Source organism: Chiloscyllium punctatum, chromosome 52 (genome assembly GCF_047496795.1).
Source record: "Chiloscyllium punctatum isolate Juve2018m chromosome 52, sChiPun1.3, whole genome shotgun sequence".
Taxonomy (NCBI): domain Eukaryota; kingdom Metazoa; phylum Chordata; class Chondrichthyes; order Orectolobiformes; family Hemiscylliidae; genus Chiloscyllium; species Chiloscyllium punctatum.
Genome location: NC_092790.1, coordinates 22,167,440 through 22,189,719, shown reverse-complemented (window position 1 = coordinate 22,189,719; position 22,280 = coordinate 22,167,440). Strand labels below are relative to the sequence as shown.

At 48.2% G+C, this 22,280-nt stretch overlaps 1 protein-coding gene across 1 annotated transcript; it reads left to right on the top strand.

Annotated features, from left to right (window-relative positions):
• The first annotated feature begins 15,091 nt into the window (after positions 1-15,091).
• On the top strand, positions 15,092-21,842 carry LOC140470575 (uncharacterized). Its single transcript, XM_072566641.1, has 2 exons — positions 15,092-15,169; positions 17,259-21,842. The coding sequence occupies exon 2, from the start codon at positions 17,264-17,266 to the stop codon at positions 18,020-18,022; it is 759 nt and encodes a 252-aa protein (XP_072422742.1). The 5' UTR covers positions 15,092-15,169; positions 17,259-17,263; the 3' UTR covers positions 18,023-21,842.
• Positions 21,843-22,280: the final 438 nt, after the last annotated feature.

The following is a 22,280-nucleotide window of genomic DNA, read 5'->3' as shown; positions in this document are numbered from 1 at the left end:
AACCTAAAATGGCTGACTGACTGATACCTTCTGAATCTTTCATCTTTACAGAAAGAGAGAGGAGAGAGAGAGAGAGAACAAGAGAGAGAGAAAGAGGAAGAGAGAGAGAGAAAGAGGAAGAGGGAGAGAGAATGAGAGAGAAGGGAGAGAGCAAGCAAGAGAGAGAGAAAGAGCAAGAGAGAGAGAACGAGAGAGAAAGAGCAAGAGAGAGAGAAAGAGCAAGAGGGAGAGAGAACAAGAGAGAGAGAGGGAGAGCAAGCAAGAGAGAGAGAGAGAAAGAGAGAGGGAGACAGAGTTATATCTGGAGATACCATTGACAGCAGGAAAATCCCAAGAGAGCATCTCAGCAAATATCCCCATGGTCTGGCCTGTTTTGTGTGTGTCGGGGGAGGTTTAGGGTCAGGGAATCTTAGAGGTGGGAGTGGGACCAATGCTGAATATTTTCAAACTGCACTCTCCCTGAGTGAGTGAGTGAGCAGGTCTGTGTGTGTGAGAGAGAGTTTGCGTGTGAGAGAGAGTGTACGTGTCAGAGAGAATGTAAGAGTGTGTGTGAGAGAAAGTGTGTACGTGTTGAAGAAAATATTGAGAGGCAGACCTTGAGCATTAACCAGTTTATTACACAATACATCATGGGGAGACCACCGTCCCACACTGTACGACTCTGAAGTAGAGTTAAATGTTCCAGGATTATATTGAAAACAAGGGCCAGGCAGAGACACAGGCTGACTGTTCATCACAAAGAGTCAGGATGGTCCGAGGAGGTACCGAATCACGGGTCAGCCCCTAACTGATGCTACACATTCCACAAGTAGACAGGATTGAAGGTTATCACATCACATTACAGAGCTTCATAACAAATGTAGGACAGATATCCTTAATTAGAGGAACAATACACATTAAGCAATACATCGTAGAGAGAGAGAAGCTGACTGACAAGCAAGGCATCTTTGAGCAATTAATCTACACACACCAGCAATACGTCACGTCATTGTGAAAGAGGAACTAAGTCATGTGAGACAGCGTCTCACAGTTACATGTCAAATACTGTTATTCTGCTGGGTGAGGTGCACTTCATCAAAATGGTTCTGAGGGGGAAGCCATGACCAAGAAATTGGCTTCCACAGTATGTGTGTGTTAGAGAGAGAGAATGTGAGTGTATGTCTCTGTAAGTCTGTAAAATGTTATTACTTCAGGTTTCTGCTTAATTGCTGTCTTATGATTTTTCTGTATTTTGATGTTGCTATGATCTTATGTAATGCAGTGGAGGTGGGAGAGCGTGCAGATAAACCTGGGCTCTCGCTCTATAATTCTGCTCCAAAATGCTCTCACTCTCCCATTCGACTAATCTTTTCTCGTTTTATCATGAGGAAGTTTTGTTTGGAAAACTGCAATGTGAAGATCCAGATCGTTTCAGGGGTTTGGAAAGCTTTGAACAAGAATGACCTCCAGAGGTGGGGTGTGGAGGTTGAGGGGGCAGTGGTGGGGGGGGGAGGGGTAAACATTGGCCTGAGGCCTGCTCTAGAGGCAGCAGCCCAATGGGGAACTCACACGATTTGTGTCTCTCTATGAACCCGAGGTTGAATGCGGATTGTGGAGTAGTGCAGGATGGTATAATCTGACAGTGACAGAGAGGTTTGGGGAATTGAGAGAGCAGGAGATACAGGAGAGCGAGAGAGAGAGAGAGAGAGAGAGAGGCATTTTAAGATTCTGAATTATCTGTGTTGTTGGATTCTGGGGTAACAGGAAATCATTAGAACTTAACCAGCATCATAGAGGTAAGAGTCAATCAGATTATCCTGGCCGTTGATCCATTGCTGCACTGTGTACCAACCACCCCATTAACACACTGGTTTAGTCAGCCAACCCGTCATTTCAAAGGTTTCCAAAGGGTCTGGCTTGAAAACTCAACTCATCACCTGACATGCTTGTGTTTGGACGTTGCCAAGAGTGACAGCGAGGAATACCTGGGATCTTGCTGTGCTATCTCTTCACAGAGATTTTTCCCACTTTGCCTATCAACTAATGTCACCTCTTTTTTCCTCCCAGGGAATGTTTTTAATAAGAAGGTCTAAGGAGGGCAATGTTTGGCTTTCTCCAAGAGGGGGACATGGTCCTGAGGCCTGAGGCCTGTTGGACAGGCTCCACCCTGTGGGGCCCATGTGAGTTTTATCTGTTTATAACCCCGAGGTTTAGTCTCCTCTCTGGGTGGGCTCTGGTTTTCCTCGGGGCCACTGGATAACTGGGCCCTGTCGGATGTTAGTGCCTGGGGATGTAGCAAATATTTAACATTTAATCAACATCCCATCACAAGAATTTGAGCTGATCTGTTCCTGACACCTTGTTCCTAAGGGATTTTGCTGTGCTTCAATGGTCTATAGCAACATGACTGTAGCGATGACTATCTCAATGAACACACCATTTAGAGGCTGCCTGATGGGTCCGGGATTGAAATTTCCCGACGTTTTCCCCAATTTAATCAGAGGTTGGGGCATTGCTGAGGGACAGTTTGTATGAGGGAGGGACTGGAAACCCTGGCCTCCTGCCGTGCGGTTTCTTTAAAGGTGTCCTTCCTTTCCTCCTCCAGTAACTTTCTCCCTCTCCCTCCATCCGGCCACCTCACACAGGAATCTTTTATTTTGAAACTAAAACAGGGGGTAAGAAACCCTTTTCTTGGATGTAAGTTTGCTCCAGAAGGGGGCGGACATTGGCCTGAGGCCTATTGGACAGGGCCCCGTGGGGCCCACCTAAGTTGTGTGTCTGCTTATTAACCTGGGGTTTGATTCACTCTGGAGTCCCTGGTTTACTTTAGGGCCCTCTGGTTAACTGGGCTCTGTCGGATTGCGGCCCTGTCATTTTAAGAACAAATTTGAATCTTGGGGTTAAAGGAAGCAGGGATTTGACACAAACATGTAAACGCTCGTTCCGGTGAGTATCTGACCGAGAGCACTCCCCAAAGAGGAAATTAAAAAACCTCAATGCAAAACTGTCTCCAAATACTCATTCCCAACTCAGAGTAATGCATGATGTGTGCAGGCCAGGATGATAATATTTGACAGTCGAATCAATAAGATATAGGTTGCCCATTTCAGTTCAATTCCCTGAGGATCACTCTTGTTTTTCTCTCTCTGTCTCTTCCCTTGATCCCCCCCCCCCAACTTTCTTTTGCTAATTTTTCAAATCAATAGAGACATCCCACACACAACAAATTGACTTGTTCTAATTTTAAGTTGGTGGGGGGGGGGCTAGAAATATTTTGCAGCAGCTCCAGGTGATTTTTTTTTGAAACAACGGAGTAAAAACACAAAACATAGGCAAAGCGAGAGAGAGAGAGCGTGCAGGAGGGAGCGAGTGATAGAGGGAGGGAGCTGGAAAAGGATCGGGGGGGGTGGTGGGGGTGGGAAAGAGAATACCTCGCCACTGCCCGGCTCCAATCACTTCCTTCTACAAAGTTCCACCCGCAAACTTAAATCCTGGGTCAGAGGGGGTGATTTTTGTTTTAAAAAAGGATTCCAAACGACACTGATGGCTTCTTAGCTGAACATAAAGTGGGATTTCAGCACGTTCTGGAGCAGGGAGGGACAAGGTGTGGGATCGCACTGTGCATCAATGGTCTGCAGTGGTGCTGGCACACAGACTGCTGGGAAACAGTGCTCGAGTTTATAAAACATTATGTCAACTATCAACGCAACAGTCTATTAATAAAAGGCGAGATAAGGATTACAACGGACAAACTTGAGAGACAGATCAAAGGTGGGGGAGAGAGAGAGAGACAAGTATGTGAGAGAGAGAGAGACAGTGAGAAGAAGATCAGAGATTTGGAGGAGAGAGACAGAACAGTGTGTGTGTGAGAGAGAGACAACAAGAGAGAAAGAAAGATTAAAGATGGAGGGGGGGGGAGAGAGAGACATACAATGAGAGAGAGAGAGAAAGATCAGAGATGGAGGGGGAAGAGAGACAGAAACATGATATATGGGGGGAGAGAGAGAGAGAGGCAGTGAGAGAGAGAAAGAGAAAGATCAGAGATGGAGGGAGAGAGAGAAAAGTCAGAGATTGAGGTGAGAGAGAGAGAGAGAGAGACAGTGAGAGACAGAGAGAAAGATCAGAGATGGGGAGAGAGAGAGAGAGATGAAGGATGGGGGAGGGGGAGAGAGAGAGAAAGATGAGAGATGGGGAGAAAAAAAAAATCAGAGATGGGAGGAGAGAAAGAGAGAGACAGCGAGAGAGAGAGCAAACCCTTTTTGTTTATCAGGAGCCAGGATTAAATCATTAACCAGCATCAGGGAGACACACAATCTGTCTGTAGTCACTCTGCTACTTGTAGGATCTTGCTGCATGTTTCATTACCTGCAGTGCGGCCGACACTGCAACATAGGATATTTGGTCAGCATGGACAAGTTGGACTGAGGGATGTGTTTCTGTGCTGTACAAGTCTATGACTCAAAGTGGTTCTGTCTCAAAATATCTTTTGCTGAGGCTCTAATTTTACATTTTTCTTGTTTTTTTTTCTCTCTCTCATTCTGTCCATCTGCTTCCCTCTGCACCTTCCTCTGTGTGTGTCTCTCTCACTCTCACTCTTTCCCCCCATCTTTCCCTCCCTCGAATTCACCATTCCTCAGTCTGGGTCTCGCTCCCTGCCCCTGGCGATCTCTCTGGACTGTCCAATCATTTTAAAATGGTCAATGCTGCAATGTGACTGGTCAGCTTTGCAAAGTGACAGAGGTTAAGTCTGGGAGAGAGTGTGGGACAGAGAGATGGAAGGAGAGAGGGGAGAGAGCGTGGAAAGGCAGGGATGGAGGTGAGATCGAAGGGCTGTGGGGAGTGTGCAAGTGGGGATACAGGGTCAAGGAACAGATACAAGAGGCTGGAGGCGTGGAGGTCTCTAGTCACTGAACATTGAAAGTGCAGGAGAAAGAGTGTCTCAGTCTTTGCAGCCCCCTGGTTTGTAACCGCGTGGGTGTGATGTGCTTCTGTTGGAATGCAGCGAGACTGCATGTGGGATCTTGCTGTGCGGTTGTTCCTTCATTCCAACTTTAGCCCCTTCTCAGGGGGTTGTGTGTGAGCAGGGCAGATTGGGGGTGGGGGGTGGGGGTGAAGTCTAGACTAGGGTAAAGGATGGAAGGGACATTGCACCCACCATCACACCAGGGGCAAACCCAACTTGGCCCAGTAGTCAGACTGGTGTCAAGTGTAAAGGTAAACCCTCAGACCAAGGGGGTTACACAGCAAGATCCCACAGGCAGCCCTGTGCGGAAGGATTCCCCACCAACACCGACACCATCTCTACGACCCCAGCCGCTCACGTGAAGGGAGGGGGCTGATAATGAGCTAAAGGACAATCTGCACAGCAGGATCCCAGCAGTTGTTTTCCCCCCCAGCAAAATGTTAACATGACCCCCCCGCCATGTTGACAGAGAGGGTTAATTTAATCCAATACATCTGATAGGCAGGGGTCAGACCCTGCAGTTTCTGCTCGTTTGAAATACTTAGCACCCCCCCCCCCCCCCGCTCCCCATTCGCAGAGCCTTCACTGACCTCCCCCCACCCCCACACTTCCTCAAAGCCCACACACACACACACACCCCACACCTTCCCAAGAGACAGCATCAAGGTTCCAGTCAATGGGAACAATCCTTTCCAACAGTTAACCCCTCTCTGTCCCCTGTAAAACTAGAATGAGGCAGGTGAAGCTCCACGGCGAGCGGAATTAGAAACTGAGAAGCAGAAATAGTTTTTTTTGAGGGGGGGGGGGGGGCAAAATATTTGTGGACTGTAGCTCAGTGTGGAGAATATTTGAAGGGATCTCAAAGTTTTGTGGGGGTGGCCAATATTGGGGGGTGGGGGGGGGGGGGGGGGGGGGGCACACAAAGTGGGTGTGTTGAAATATTGTGTGTGAAACGAAGCTCACTCACTTCCAATAATTTCAGTCCGAGACAAGACCTGAAGCGATCAGTATGTTTATTGTACACTTGCCAGCCTGGTGCCTGGAATAGGGCACGCAGAGTTTAGCAAGTAGATATCTTATATCGGATTCGCTACTCCAAACCCGGTGCCCATTCCTACTGTTAATCTCCTGCCTTATCCGGCCTTGGACATAACAAGTTTTAAAGTTTGGGAGAAGATTTGTAGCTCGGGTGCTCGTTGTTGTGGTTCTGTTCGCCGAGCTGGGAATTTGTCTTGCAAACGTTTCGTCCCCTGTCTAGGTGACATCCTCAGTGCTTGGGAGCCTCCTGTGAAGCGCTTCTGTGCTGTTTCCTCCGGTATTTATTGTGGCCTGTCTCTGCCGCTTCCGGTTGTCAGTTCGAGCTGTCCGCTGTAGTGGCCGGTATATTGGGTCCAGGTCGATGTGTTTGTTGGCACTCATCCACAGACTCTCTCAACAAACACATCGACCTGGACCCAATATACCGGCCACTGCAGCGGACAGCTCGAACTGACAGAGACCGGCCACAATAAATGCCGGAGGAAACAGCACAGAAGCGCTTCACAGGAGGCTCCCAAGCACTGAGGATGTCACCTAGACAGGGGACGAACCGTTTGCAAGACAAATTCCCAGCTCGGCGAACAGAACCACAATAACAAGTTTTACTTGGCCATTTCACCACATCCTGTTGTGGTCCATTCTTAGGTATATCCTCCTTCACCTCTATCTAAATCTGTGACATTTCCTCCCTTTCCCCAACCATATTGATCCTTGTCTCCTTTTAATTGGGGTTTGTTTTTGTGTTTTTTTGCAAAAGTGGGGAACAGATGCTTATAACTACTGCTTGAACAAGCATATCTGGTTTAACCTACATCCTCACAGCACCTTCTCTATTTGTCTGTAACATCTACCATTGCTTGCAGGCATGTTTCATTCTTGTATGCACATTTTAGCTAATACAAAAACAATTATATATTTCCTCCACGTAATTTTCATTCTTTTTCACTCAGCTCTTGGTTGAAACAATTACACACTGGTGTGAGTTCATTTCCCTTGCATAAATAATTATGATTACAGAAGTAACACTACTTTACCTGTATCCCACAACTGTGATGGAGGGCAAACTTTGGGAGCAATATTTGGGGGGGAGAACCGAAATGGGGGAAATGCATATTTGAGGGGATAGTATTTGCCAGGAGACTGGCAAAATATTTGTGCAGGGGAGTGCAATTACCTGAGGAGGGGCAACGTTATTTGGAGGGGGTCCAAGGTTTGGGGATTGGGTAGAAAACTGTGGGGAAAGGGCAAAAACTGAGTGACACGCCTTGGGGGATGGGTAAAGAGAGGAGCAAAACTATGAGGCAGTGAAACATGTTTAGGGAACATCGGGGTGTGGGGGGGGCAGAAAATGGAGGAGGGGAAAGTATGAAATGAGCGGGCTAAAAGGGGGGCTCAAAATTGGGTGACACAAAATTCTCGGGTGCGCATTTGACTGGGAATTATATTTGGCAGGGCCCAAATTCGGCAAATTTAGATGGAGACAAAATTTTGAGGGTGGGGGGGGGGGCTGTGGGAAAAAAAAAAGACGCAGTGAAAAACGTAGGGCAAGAGGAAAATAGAGGCAAAGAGAAAGATGAAGAGAGAAAGATGGAGGGAAAATACACAGAGAGAAAGAGACACAGAGGGAGGGGACAACGAGAGTGGGAGAATGAAATAAAGCAATACAAGAGTTGACTTTGTGAGAGACAGAACCACAAGTGAGAGAAAGAAAGAAAAAGAGACAAAGAGCGAGACAGCAAAATAGAGACAAGACACAGAGAAAGAGAGAGAGAGAGAGAGAGCGAGAGAGAGAGGGTGCAAGAGACAAACGCAGAGCAAGTCAGAAGGAGAAGTCAGTCAGAGAAAGACAGGAGTTCAGGAAGAGATGACACTCACCACTGCTATAGGTCCCAGGACTGTCTCTGCCTCGATGGTTTCTCACACTCCCTCTTTTCCATGAGGGACAGACCTTGCCCCTGGGGTTTGCTTCAGGAAACAGTGGGGGTGGGAGGCGGGGGGCAGGGGTGTGTGAAGAATCAAAACCTGGCATTGACATTCCTGCTGTACCCATACACTCTCTTTCTCAATTTGAAGGTGGCAGTGTTGGACGGGGGTGGACCAAGTTGAAGGTGACACGACACCAGGTTAGAGTCAAAATGTTTCTCGCTCACTCACTCACTCAAACACACAGACAGAAACCCTCTGACACTGACCTCCCGCTTCTGGCCACATGGCAAAAGGATGTATGGCTGCCCCCAGGCCTGTCACTCAAACCCTTCTCTCTTCCCAGTAAACCCCAGCTCATCCAGTCAGATCCCAGCTCTTTCTACCTGGAACTCACCTCCCAACCAGTAAGCAGCAGACCAAGAGGGAACGGACCATGATCAGGGGGAGGGAGGAAGTATGAGAGAAAGCAGTAACTCAATAGTTCAGCCCAGATGGTCCCCATCCCTCCCCCTCACTCATACTTTGTCTCTCTTTCTCTCTCTCTCACACACACAAACACACACACACCTACACACTCACTGTCACACATGCACATACATACTCTCTGTCTCACACACATACACATTTTTACTCTCTCTCTCTCACACGTGCAAAAACCTAACCTGAAATTTGCACAGAGACAAAGCTGCAGTTTCAAACCAGCTACAACACATTTTTACTCAGAAAAGGGAACAAAGGATTCTGTAGGTAAGGAACTCAGATTTATCCCACAGGAGAACACAGTATTTTCACACAGACCAACACAAAGTGTGAGTGGGACTGAAATTAACCAGCTAGGTCAGCAAATGTTACTTTTAATGAATTTCTGAGAATGAACATCAATCCATTTCACAGATGGATATCATTTGATTACATGGATCTGGTATACGAGTGGATGTTTGCTAGTTGCACAAATGATAATGAACTTATTAAACACATTCACCTCCTTCCTGACAATTCAGAGAGGGACAACACATCCTGTCCCACTTTCTCATCGAGATTATGTCTGTAAAAGCTGGAAATTAGCTGGTTGTCACAAACTGTGTTAAACTCAGGGTAGTGTCACTTACTGCGCAGAGAGTCTGTGTGTGTGTGCGTGTGTGTGTGTCTGTGTGTGTGTGAGTCTGTGTGTGTGTCTGTGTGTGTGTCTGTGTGTGTGTCTGTGTGTGTGTCTGTATGTGTATGTGTGTGTGTGTGTGCGTGAGTGTGTGTGTCTGTATGTGTGTGAATGTGTGCGTGTGTGTGAGAGAGAGAGTGTGTGTGTGTGTGTGTGTGTGTGTGTGTGTGTGTGTCAGTACGTACAGGAGTTGGAAGGTCACATTACAGCTGTACAGGACATTGGTTAGGCCACTTTTGAAATACCACGTGCAATTCTGGTCTCTCTGTTATAGGAAGAATCTTGTGAAACTTGAAAGGGTTCAGAAAAGATATACAGAGATGTTGCCAGGGTTGGAGGGTTTGAGCTACAGAGAGAGGCTGAACAGGCTGGGGCTGTTTTCCCTGGAGCGTCAGGGGCTATGGGGTGACATTATAGAGGTTTATAAAAACACAAAGGGCATGGATGGGGTGAATAGCCAAGGTCAGTCATGTTGATAAGTGTTTCCATTTGTGTGTTTATGTCTGTGTGTCTACCTCTGGCTGACAGGACTCACTGAAGGGAAGTTTGATTGAAGGAATGAATTAAGAAGTCTCTCTCTCTCTCGCGCGCGCTTGCTCACTCCATATGTTTTAAGTGATACAATTCCACCCTCTGGTGGCCTCCCCAAGTCACTACCCCCGGGGACAGATCTTTTTTTAAGAGTAAGAATAGACATGAGAACCTAAGAAATAGGACCAGGAGTAGGCCACCCAGATCCCTCTGCACAGGAGTATACGTAGCCTGCTCCCCCATTCAATAAGACCATGGCTGATCTTTTCACGGCCTCAGCTCCACTTAATTCCTTTACTGTTCAAAACATTATCTACCTTGGCTTTGAAAGCATCGACTGAGGGAGCATTAACTACTTCACAGGGCAGGGAACCCTACTGCGAATCCTCTTGCAAGGATGCCTGCCTTGAAGAAGTTTTCCTCCTCTCTCTACAAGAATCTCAGGGAGTCCCTCTCCCACTGCAACTCCCAGGTCATTTCCTCTGCTCTGAAGCTCTTCGACCATGTCGTGAAACAAACTCGGTACCACAGCCACATTCGCTTCCTCAGTGCCTGCCTCCGTAACCAACTCATCCCACACGGACTCCGGACCACCTTTAAACCAGCAGAGTTCGGACCCGAACAGGACAAACAGCACAGACTACAGATTCAAAAACACCAGCAATGGTTCTCACCAATCAACCAAACCGCCCCGTGGCCCAACATTTCAACTCCCCCTCCCACTCTGCCGAGGACATGGAGGTCCTGGGCCTCCTTCACCGCTGCTCCCTCACCACCAGACGCCTGGAGGAAGAACGCCTCATCTTCCGCCTCGGAACACTTCAACCCCAGGGCATCAATGTGGACTTCAACAGCTTCCTCATTTCCCCTTCCCCCACCTCATCCTAGTTTCAAACTTCCAGCTCAGTAACTGTCTCCTTGACTTGTCCGGACTTGTCCGACCTGCCTATCTTCTTTTCCACCTATCCACTCCACCCTCTCCTCCTTGACCTATCACCTTCATCTCATCCCCCACTCACCCATTGTACTCTATGCTACTCTCTCCCCACCCCCACCCTCCTCTAGCTTATCTCTCCACGCTTCAGGCTCACTGCCTTTATTCCTGATGAAGGGCTTTTGCTCGAAACGTCGATTTCACTGCTCCTTGGATGCTGCCTGAACTGCTGTGCTCTTCCAGCACCACTAATCCAGTACAGGGAATTCTGTAGATTTACACAGAGCATCGAAAATTACAGCGCAATACAGGCCCTTCGGCCCTCGATGTTGTGCTGCCCTGTCATACTAATCTGAAGCCCATCCCACCTACACTATTCCATGTATGTCCATATGCCTGTCCAATGACCACTTAAATGTGCTTAAACTTGGCGAATCTACTACCATTGCAGGCAAAGCATTCCATACCCTTACTACTCTCTGAGTAAAGAAACTACCTCTGACATCTGTCTTATACCTATCTCCCCTCACTTTAAAGTTGTGTCCCCTCGTGTTTGCCATCCCCATACTTGGAAAAAGGCTCTCCCTGTCCACCCTATCTAACCCTCTGATTATCTTATATGTCTCTATTAAGTCACCTCTCAACCTTCTTCTCTCTAATGAGAACAGCCTCAAGTTCCTCAGCCTTTCCTCATAAGACATTCCTTCCATACCAGGCAACATCCTAGTAAATCTCCTCTGCACCCTTTCCAAAGCTTCCACATCCTTCTTATAATGCGGTGACCAGAACTGTACACAATACTCCAAGTGTGGCTGTACCAGAGCTTTGTACAACCCTGAGTGAAAGGTTCCTCCTCAGTTCAGTCTTAAATCGACTCCCCCTAATTTTGAGACTATGCCCTCGTGCCTTCGTTTCACCTGCCCTTGGAAACGTCCTCTCTATTTCTACCTTATCTATTCTCTTCATAATTTAATATGTTTCTATAAGATCGCCCTTCTTTCTTCTAAATTCCAATGAGTATAATCCCAGTCTAATCAGTCTCCCCTCATAACCCAATCCCCTAAACTCCAGAATCAACCTAGTGAACCTCCTCTGCACCCTCTCACCCTTGTGCCAATACATCCTTTCTCAGGTAAGGAGACCAAAACTGCACAAAGTACTCCAGGTGTAGCCTCACCGACATCCGATACTGCTACAATATAACCTCTCTGCTTTTAAACTTAATCTATTTCGCAATGATGGACAAACTTCCTACTGCATCTGCAGACCAGCCTCCTGTCATTCATGGGTCCTCTGCTGTTTGTAATCTTTATTAATGACTTGGAAGAGGGAGTCGAAGGGTGGGTCAGTAAATTAGCAGATGATACGAAGATTGGTGGAGTTGTGGACAGTGAGGAGGGCTGTTGTCGGCTGCAAAGGGACTTAGATATGATGCAGAGCTGGGCTGAGGAGTGGCAGATGGAGTTCAACCCTGTCAAGTGTGAGGTTGTCCATTTTGGAAGGACAAATAAGGAATACAGGGTTAACGGTAGGGTTCTTAGTAAGGTGGAGGAGCAGAGGGATCTTGGGGTCTATGTTCACAGATCTTTGAAAGTTGCCACTCAGGTGAATAGAGCTTGTAAGAAGGCCTATGGTGTATTATCGTTCATTAGCAGAGGGATTGAATTCAAGAGTCGTGAAGTGATGTTGCAGCTGTACAGGACCTTGGTTAGGCCACATTTGGAGTACTGTGTGCAGTTCTGGTCACCTCACTTTAGGAAAGATGTGGAAGCTTTGGAGAGGGTACAGAGAAGATTTACCAGGATGTTGCCTGGAATGGAGAATAGGTCGTACGAGGTTAGGTTGAGAGTGCTAGGTCTTTTCTCATTGGAATGGCGAAGGATGAGGGGTGACTTGATAGAGGTTTATAAGATGATCAGAGGAATAGATAGAGTAGACAGTCAGAAACTTTTTCCCTGAGTACAACAGAGTGTTACAAGGGGACATAAATTTAAGGTGAAGGGTGGAAGGTATAGGGGGGATGTCAGGGGTAGGTTCTTTACCCAGAGAGTGGTGGGGGCATGGAATGCACTGCCTGTGGGAGTGGCAGAGTCAGAATCATTGGTGACCTTTAAGCGGCAATTGGATAGGTACATGGATGGGTGCTTAAGCTAGGACAAATGTTCGGCACAACATCGTGGGCCGAAGGGCCTGTTCTGTGCTGTATTGTTCTCTGTTCTATGTTCTATGTTCTATGCAGAAGCATATTCAGATCCCTCCGCACAACAGCATGCTTCAATTTCTTAACATTTTTTGCAGTTAATTTGTATTTTACTATTCCTACCAAAATGGGTGACTTCACATTTATGAACATTGTCCTCCATCTGCCACACACTTATGGCCTTTTTGGCAAAGTTTCACAGTCCTCTGCACACTTTGCTCTATTACTCATTTTAGTGTCATCCACAAATTTTGACACGCTACGTGTGGTCCCCAACTCTAAATCTGTGTAAATTGTGAATAAGTGCAGTCCCAGTACTGATCTCTGAGGCACACTAGTCACTGATTGCCAACCAGAAAAACACTCGTTTATCCCCACGCTTTGCTCCGAGTTAGTTAACCAATCCTCTGTCCATGCTAATACATTGCCTTAACGCCTTGCATCTTTATCCTATGCAGCAGCCTTTTGAATGCCTGTGAAAATCTAGATTCACGACATCTACTGGGTCCCCGTTATCCACCATGCTCATAAAGTCTTTATAGAATTCCAGTAGATTAGTTAAGCATGACCTGCCTTTCATAAACCTATGTCTCACCTGCCCAATGGGACTATTTCTATCCAGCTGCCTTGCTACCTTGATAATAGCCTCAAGCATCTTCCCCATCTTTTGGCTACCTCCTTTCTTTAAACAGTGGCATCACATTTGCTGTTTTCTAATCTGCTGGAACTGCCCCAGAGTCCAGTGAATTTTGCAACCTTACCACAAGTGCATTTGCTATTTCTCCTGCTACCTCCTTTGGCACCCTGGAATGCATTCCATCAGGGCCGGGAGATTTGTCTACCCTTAGCTCCATTAACTTGCCTAACATCATCTCTTCTGTGATAATAATTGTTTCCAAATCCTCTCCTACCCTCGTCTCTTTGTCAATCACTGGCATGTTACTCATGTCCTTCACTGTGAAGACTAACACAGAATACCTATTTAACGCCTCACCGCTTTCCTCATATCCTGTGACTAAATGCCCCTTCTCATCCTCTAAAGGACCAATGTTTACTTTATCCACTCTTTTTCATTATATTTATTTATAGAAATATTTGTTATCTATCTTTATATTCTGACATAGTTTATTCTCATAACCTATCTTACTTTTCTTTACAGCTTTTTTCATGACTTTCTGTTGACCTTTAAAGCCATCCCTACTTCTAGTTTCCTGCTGATCTCGGACACGTTGTATACCTTCTCTTTCAATTTGATAAGCCTCTTTTATTTTCTTAGATGCCCCTGGTAGATTACTTCTTTTCTTACAGTCTTTCTTTTCATTCATTTATACTTTTGCTGAGCACTTTGAAACATTGCTTTGAAAATCCTCTACTGTTTGCCAATTGCCCCACAATAATGTCTTTGCTTCCCATCTACTTTAGCCAACTCCTCCTTCATCCTATTGTAGTCTCCTTTGTTTAAGCACATGGCCCTGGTATTGGACTTTATTTTCTCGCTTTCCATCTGTATTCTAAATTCAACCAGACTGTGATCAACCCTTCCAAGAGGATCCCTCAGTACGAAATCATTCATTATTCCTGTCTCATTGCACAGGACCAGATCTAGGACAGCTTGCTCACTTGTCAGTTCTATTACATACTGTTCAAGAAAACTATTGTGGATTCAATAAACTCCTTCTTGAGGCTACCCTGACCGACCTGATTCGGCTAATCAACGTGTAGTTGATTCTCCCAGGTTGTGCGGTTGTTTTGACCTTCAAACGATGTCTTTGGAGACACAGAGCAGTTTTCTCCAATTGATGTTACCCCCTGAGATATGAGGAGGAGATGAAAAAACGCAGTTTTGGCCTCATCCACTCCACTTTGAATTATTTTCACACTTACAATCACTTACTTACAAGAGTATTTGAATGAGCATTTTGAATTATCATAGCATTCAAGGGTATGGGGTACGGGTAGGCAAGCGGTACTAGTGTAGATTTACAAATAAAAACAGAAATTTCTGGAGAACTCAGCAGGTCTGACAGCAGCTGTGCAAAGAAAGTTAAAGTTTCGCGTCCAGTGACCCTTCTTGGGGGGTGGTATAACTCTGGTGGTACAGATTTGATGGGCCAAAGGGTCTCTTTGGATGGATGATTCCCTCCCTAGCTATTTTCTGATCAGAGAAGAAATGGGGGGGGGGGGGGGGTTGAAAGCTGGGAGGACACATCTTATGGAAGAGTGAAGTTCAAAGGGGAAATCAGGCACAATGGAGTAATGGCTGCCTTGTTACCCAGAGTGCCCCGCGCTCGGAAAAGCGGTCTATGTCGGCCATGGGGGGGGCGGGCGTGGCTGGCGAGGCGCATGCGCAGCGCCGGCCGGGCGGCCATTGTCAACAGGAGCTGAGAAGGAGAGACTGGGATTTGTGGAGGAGGGGTTGCAATCCCAGACTGCTTCCCCCGGGTAAGCAGAAGCATGCACAGGCACTAATGCAGACTTCCCCGCCTGGAAGGGTCGACGTTTGATGTAATCCCGCAGGAAAACAACCTTTTTTTTCTTAATCTTCATAAGAAAGCAGACAATAATAAAGTCAGCCCAGGTCTGTAGGGGGTGGGGAGATTGGTTTGGGGGGGAAGATGGGTCGTTTTGTTTTGCAAAAATGCTCAAACTTTCCTCTCCCCATCTTTTCCATGCATCAGCGTTTTTCTTATTCCTTTGTGGAAGGGTTGGAAAGGGCGTGGGGTGGGCAAATTCTTTGCATGGTTAGGGATGATGCAGGGGGGGGGAGAGCTGGAGTAGAACTTAGACTATTTCCGACATGATGAATGGCTTCTGAAACCTGGAGCACAAAATGGACTTGGGAGTCCTTTTCCAACACACTCTGAAGGCTAACAGGCAGGCTCAGTTGGTGGTCTGGAAGGCAAATTCAATGTTATCATTCATTTTGAGAGGGACAGAATACAAGAGCAGAAATGTACTGCTAAGACTCTGGTCAAATTGCATTTGGAGTGTTATGAGCTGTTTTGGACCCATCCGTAAGGAAGGATGCGCTGGCTTTGGAGGGGATCCTTGGATACAAGAATGATCTTGGGGATGAAGAGCTTGTCGTGTGAGGAGAGGTTGAGGACTCTGAGACTGGACTTGATGGAGTTTAGAAGGATTAGGAGGAATCTGATTCTGCAAATTTACAGAATACCAAAAGGCCTGGACAGAGCGGACAAGAAGATTAGTAGCAGAAGGGTTTGAGCTACAGGCTGAGGTTGAACAGGCTGGGGCTATTTTATTGGAGCATTGAAGGCTGAGGGGTGACCTTATAGAGGTTTATAAAATCCTGAGGGGCACGGATAGGATGACTAGCCAAGGTCTTTTCCTCAGGACAGGAGTGTCCAAACCTAGGGGTTATAGATTTAAGGTGTAAGGGGAAGGATTTAAGGGGGACCTGAGGAGCAAATGTCTCATGCAAAGGGTGGTGTGTGTGTGTGAAACGAGCTGCCAGAGGAAGTGGCGAAGGCTGGTACAATTACAACATTTAAAAGGCATCTGGATGGGGGACATGGAGAGGAAGGGCTTAGAGGGACTTGGGCCAAGTGGTAACTTAGAGTATCTGGTCAGCATGAATGAGTTGGACCGAAGGGTCTGTTTCCATGCTGTACATCTCTGTGACTGTTCGAGACTCGGACCTGAGGACACAGCCTCAGAGTGAAGGGAAGACTGTTTCGAACTGCATTGAACGTATAATGTTACAGCGCAGCACAGGCCCTTCGGCCCGCGATATTGCGTCAACGTGTGAAACCAATCGAAGAATCTCTTCAGCCAGAGGAGAGAGATGGGAGAAAATTCAACTTGTGAAAGGAGGGGCAGGGGAAAAAAAAACCTGAGAATGGGGGAGAGGGGGGCACCATTCAGGGGAGATGGTGGGAAAGGGATCGCGGAGAGAGAGAGAGAGAGAGAGAGAGAGAGAGCGGGAGCCTGCAGCATGAACTGGTGTGAGAGGCTGTCAGTTCTCTCTCTCTGTCTCATCTTTCTCCTTTCTCCTCTGTCTCTATCTAGGTATCTCATTTCCACGTTTTCTCTTTCTCTCTCTCTCTCTCTCTCTCTCTCTCTCTCTCTCTCTCTCTCTCTCTCTCTCTCTCTCTCTCTCTCTCTCTCCTCTCTCTCTCTCTCTCTCTCTCTCTCTCTCTCTCTCCTGATGTCTCTCCTTTATGATCTCTCATTCTGACATAGCTCCTAGTCTCTTTGCCCCTCCCTCTCTCTTTCTCTTTCTCACTTTATCTCTAATGTCCTTTTCTCTTTCTCTCTGTCTGTGTCTTTCTCTCTCCCTCTGGCTCTGTCTGACGTTTCTCCTCCTCTCTCTTTCTGTCACACACTCTCTCTCTTTCTCTCTGTTTCTGTCCGACATCTCCTCCCTCTCTGTTTTCCTCACTCCCTCACTCTCTCTGTCTCCCTGACATCTCTCGTTTTCTCTCTCTCTCTCCGTTTTTCTCTCTGTGGGCTTTTCTCTCTCTCTCTCTCTCTCTCTCTGACACCTCTCCTTCTCTCTGTCCCACTGCAGAGGCGATGAAGAGAAAGCTATGGCCCCGATGGAGCTGGGACAGTAAGAGGATGCTTACCTGTGTCCGGGAGCCGGTTCGACAGGAGCTGACTGCAGCGGCGATGGGGGGTTCTGCTGCTCCTGGCCAGCAGGAGGCACCGGACATGGCTGAGGCAGTCCCTGAGCAGCCTGGGGAGTTGCTGGTTGCTGGAACCGGGGAAGAGGAGGAGGTGTACATCTGCTCGGTGTGTGGGCGCGGTGTGACCGGGGCATCGCCATTCTCCTTGCACCAGAGGGTCCACGCCAGCCACTGCTGTACCACCTGTGGCAAGGGTTTCAGCCGCTCGTCCAACCTAGCACGGCACTGCCGCACACACGCCCTCCAGCCGGCGCATGGCTGCCCGTGCTGTGGCAAATGTTTCCGCCAGGCGTCAGACCTCCAGCGGCACCGGCTGGTGCACACTGGGGAGCGCTGGCACCGGTGTGGCGAGTGTGGCAAGTCCTTCACCCAGTCATCCAACCTGGCTCGGCACAGGCGCATCCACACCGGGGAGCGGCCCTTCCGGTGCCCGCTCTGCGGCAAGGACTTCAACCGGATGTCCAGCCTGGAGCAGCACCAGCGCGTCCACACTGGCGAGAGGCCCTTTCTGTGCCTGCTCTGCGGCAAGGGCTTCAACCAGTCCTCCAATCTCTCCCGGCACCGGCACATCCACCGCCGGCATTGGGCGTGTCATCACCGCCGGCGCTGGGCCCTTGGCCCATCCGACCAGGACACTCTGCCATGAGAACATACCACCAAAACCAACACTCGCCAGAACCAACACCAACCCCATCAGAACTGACGCAAACTCTGAGCCCTCACCAGAACCAAAACTAACTCCAAGCACCCACCAGAACCAAAACCCACACCGAGCACCCACCAGAACCGACACCAACACCAAGCCCCCACCAGAACCAGCACCAACACCAAGCCCCACCAGAACCAGAACCAGAACCAGCACCAACACCAAGCCCCCACCAGAACCAGCACCAACACCAACACCAACACCAAGCCCCACCAGAACCAGCACCAACACCAAGCCCCCACCAGAACCAACACCAACACCAAGCCCCACCAGACCAGCACCAACACCAAGCCCCCACCAGAACCAGCACCAACACCAAGCCCCCACCAGAACCAGCACCAACACCAACACCAAGCCCCACCAGATCCAACACCAAGACCCTCACCAGAACCAACACTAGCACCAAGCCCCTACTAGAACCGACACCAAGACCAAGCTCCCAGCAGAACTGACACCAACACCGAGCCCCCACCAGGACTGACACCAACACCGAGCCCCATACCAGAACCAACACCGAGCCCCATACCAGAACCGACACCAACACCGAGCACCCACCAGGACTGACACCAACACCTAGCCCTATCAGAACCAACACCAATACCGAGCCCCCATCAGAACTGACACCAACACCGAGCTCCCACCAGAAACAACAACAACACCGAACCCCATCAGAACCAACACCAACAATGATTTCAACTTCCCAAATATTGATTGGAAGCTCTTTAGATCAAGTAGATTGGACTGGGCGGTGTTTGTGCAGTGTGTCCAGGCAGCTTTTCTAACTCAGTGTGTAGATTGTCCGACCAGAGGGGAGGCCATATTGGATTTGGTACTTGGTAACGAAGCGGGACAAGTGATGGGCTTGTTAGTGGGTGACCATTTTGGTGATGGTGACCACAATTCTGTGACTTTCACCTTGATTATGGAGAGAGATAGGTGCGTAAAACAGGGTAGGTTTTACAATTGGGGGAAGGGTAAATACGATGCTGTAAGACAGGATCTGAGGAGCATAGGCTGTCAGGGAAGGATGTGGTGGAAATGTGGAACTTTTTCAAGGAACAGATACGACATGTCCTTGATATGTATGTACCTGTCAGGCAGGAAAGAGATGGTTGTGTGAGGGAACCTTGGTTAACGAGGGAGGTTGAATGTCTAGTAAAGAGGAAGAAGGAGGCTTACATAAGGTTGAGGAAACAAGGTTCAGACAGAGCGTTGGACGGATACAGGATAGCCAGAAGGGAGCTGAAGAAAAGGATTAGGAGAGCTAAGAGAGGGCATGAAAAATCTTTGGTGGGTAGGATCAAGGATAACCCCAAGGCCTTTTATGCGTATGTGAGAAACATGAGAATGACGAGAACGAGGGTAGGTCCGATCAAGGACAGTAATGGGAGACTGTGTATTGAGTCAGAAGAGATAGGAGAGGTCTTGAATGAGTACTTTTCTTCAGTATTTACAAACGAGAGGGACCGTATTGTTGAAGAGGAGAGTGTGAAACGGACTGATAAGCTAGAAGAGATACTTGTTAGGAAGGAAGATGTGTTGGACATTTTGAACAACATGAGGATATACAAGTCCCCCGGGCCTGACGGGATACATCCTAGGATTATGTGGGAAGCAAGAGAGGAAATTGCAGAACTGTTGGCAATGATCTTCTCATCTTCACTGTCAACGGGGGTGGTACCAGGGGACTGGAGAGTGGCGAATGTTGTGCCCCCATTCAAAAAAGGGAATAGGGATAACCCCGGGAATTACAGGCCAGTTAGTCTTACTTCGGTGGTAGGCAAAGTCACGGAAAGGGTACTGAGGGATAGGACTTATGAGTATCTGGAAAGACACTGCTTGATTAGGGACAGCCAGCACGGATTTGTGAGGGGTAGGTCTTGCCTTACAAGTCTTATTGAATTCTTTAAGGAGGTGACCAAGCATGTGGATGAGGGTAGAGCAGTGGATGTAGTGTACGTGGATTTTAGTAAGGCATTTTATAAGGTTCCCCATGGTAGGCTTATGCGGAAAGTCGGGAGGCATGGGATAGAGGGAAATTTGGCCAATTGGATAGAAAACTGGCTAACCGGTCGAAGTCAGAGAGTGGTGGTAGATGGTAAATATCCAGCCTGGAGCCCAGTTACAAGTGGAGTTCTGCAGGGATCAGTTCTGGGTCCTCTGCTGTTTGTAATTTTTATTAATGACTTGGAAGAGGGAGTCGAAGGGTGGGTCAGTAAATTTGCAGACGATACGAAGATAGGTGGAGTTGTGGATAGTGAGGAGGGCTGTTGTCGGCTGCAAAGGTGGGCTGAGGAGTGGCAGATGGAGTTCAACCCTGTTCAGTGTGAGGTTGTCCATTTTGGAAGAACAAATAAGAATGCAGAATACAGGGTTAACGGTAGGGTTCTTAGTAAGGTGGAGGAGCAGAGAGATCTTGGGGTCTATGTTCATAGATCTTTGAAAGTTGCCACTCAGGTGGATAGAGCTTGTAAGAAGGCCTATGGTGTATTGGCGTTCACTAGCAGAGGGATTGAATTCAAGAGTCGTGAAGTGATGTTGCAGCTGTACAGAACCTTGGTTAGGCCACATTTGGAGTACTGTGTGCAGTTCTGGTCGCCTCACTTTAGGAAAGATGTGGAAGCTTTGGAGAGGATGCAGAGAAGATTTACCAGGATGTTGCCTGGAATGGAGAATAGGTCGTACGAGGATAGGTTGAGAGTTCTCGGCCTTTTCTCGTTGGAACAGCGAAGGATGAGGGGTGACTTGATAGAGGTTTATAAGATGATCAGAGGAATAGAAGAGTAGACAGTCAGAAACTTTTTCCCTGAGTACAACAGAGTGTTACAAGGGGACATAAATTTAAGGTGAAGGGTGGAAGGTATAGGGGGGATGTCAGGGGTAGGTTCTTTACCCAGAGAGTGGTGGGGGCATGGAATGCGCTGCCTGTGGGAGTGGCAGAGTCAGAATCATTGGTGACCTTTAAGCGGCAATTGGATAGGTACATTGATGGGTGCTTAAGCTAGGACAAACGTTCAGCACAACATCGTGGGCCGAAGGGCCTGTTCTATGCTGTATTGTTCTATGTTCTCTGTTCTAATGAGCCCCCACCAGAACCGACACCAACACTGAGCCCCCACCAGAACCAACACCAACACTGAGCCCCCACCAGAACTGACACCAACACTGAGCCCCCACCAGAACCAACACCGAGCCCCCACCAAAACTGACACCAACACCGAGCCCCCACCAGAACCAACACCAACACCGAGCCCCCACCAGAACCAACACCGAGCCCCCACCAGAACCAACACCAACACTGAGCCCCCACCAGAACCAACACCGAGCCCCCACCAAAACTGACACCAACACCGAGCCCCCACCAGAATTGACACCAACACCTAGCTCCCACCAATACCGAGCCCCCACCAGAATCGACACCAATACAGAGCCCCCACCAGAATCGACACCAATACAGAGCCCCCACCAGAACCAACATCAACACCGTACCCCCACCAAAACTGACACCAACACCGAGCCCCCACCAAAACTGACACCAACACCGAGCCCCCACCAGAACCGACACCAACAAGGGACCCTAATCAGCACCAACATCAACACTGAGCCCCATTGACACCAGAACCATCCTAATTCCTCCAGGAACTCGACCCCTGGGAGTCTGTCCGTGAGCTGGATGTAGCACAAACAGCAACTACAACAACAACAGCAAGGCAACACGTAGCACCTCTGTACGTCAGATTAAAGCCGGGTTTCTCACCGACCAGCTTCCGTGCTTTTTGAACAAGGGGGAAGGGCAGTGAGTCCTGCACTATGGGTGTGGTGTTTGGGTGACGGGAGATTAGGGGAGGGGAGAGCGTGCATGGAGAAACTAGATGCATGTTCGAGAGAAAATGGCAGGCAGCAAAGGCGGAGCTTGAGAAGAGGCTACCAGCTATGCATTTTAACAGATTATCTAAACACCGGAGATGGTTCACACAAGTTTCACTTGAATGACTCCTGGGATGGAGATGGCAGAGGGGTTTCTGACTTCAGTGTAAAGGTCAGACAGGTTAGACAATAGGTGCAGGAGTAGGCCATTCTGCCCCTCGAGCCTGCACCACCATTCAATATGATCATGGCTGATCATCCTTAATCAGTATCCTGTTCCTGCCTTGTCTCCATAACCCTTGATTCCACTATCCTTGAGAGCTCTATCCAA

Bases quoted from the DNA above. Each gene is read 5' to 3' on its own strand.
- LOC140470575 (XM_072566641.1), top strand. From the start codon at position 17,264: ATGAAGAGAAAGCTATGGCCCCGATGGAGCTGGGACAGTAAGAGGATG.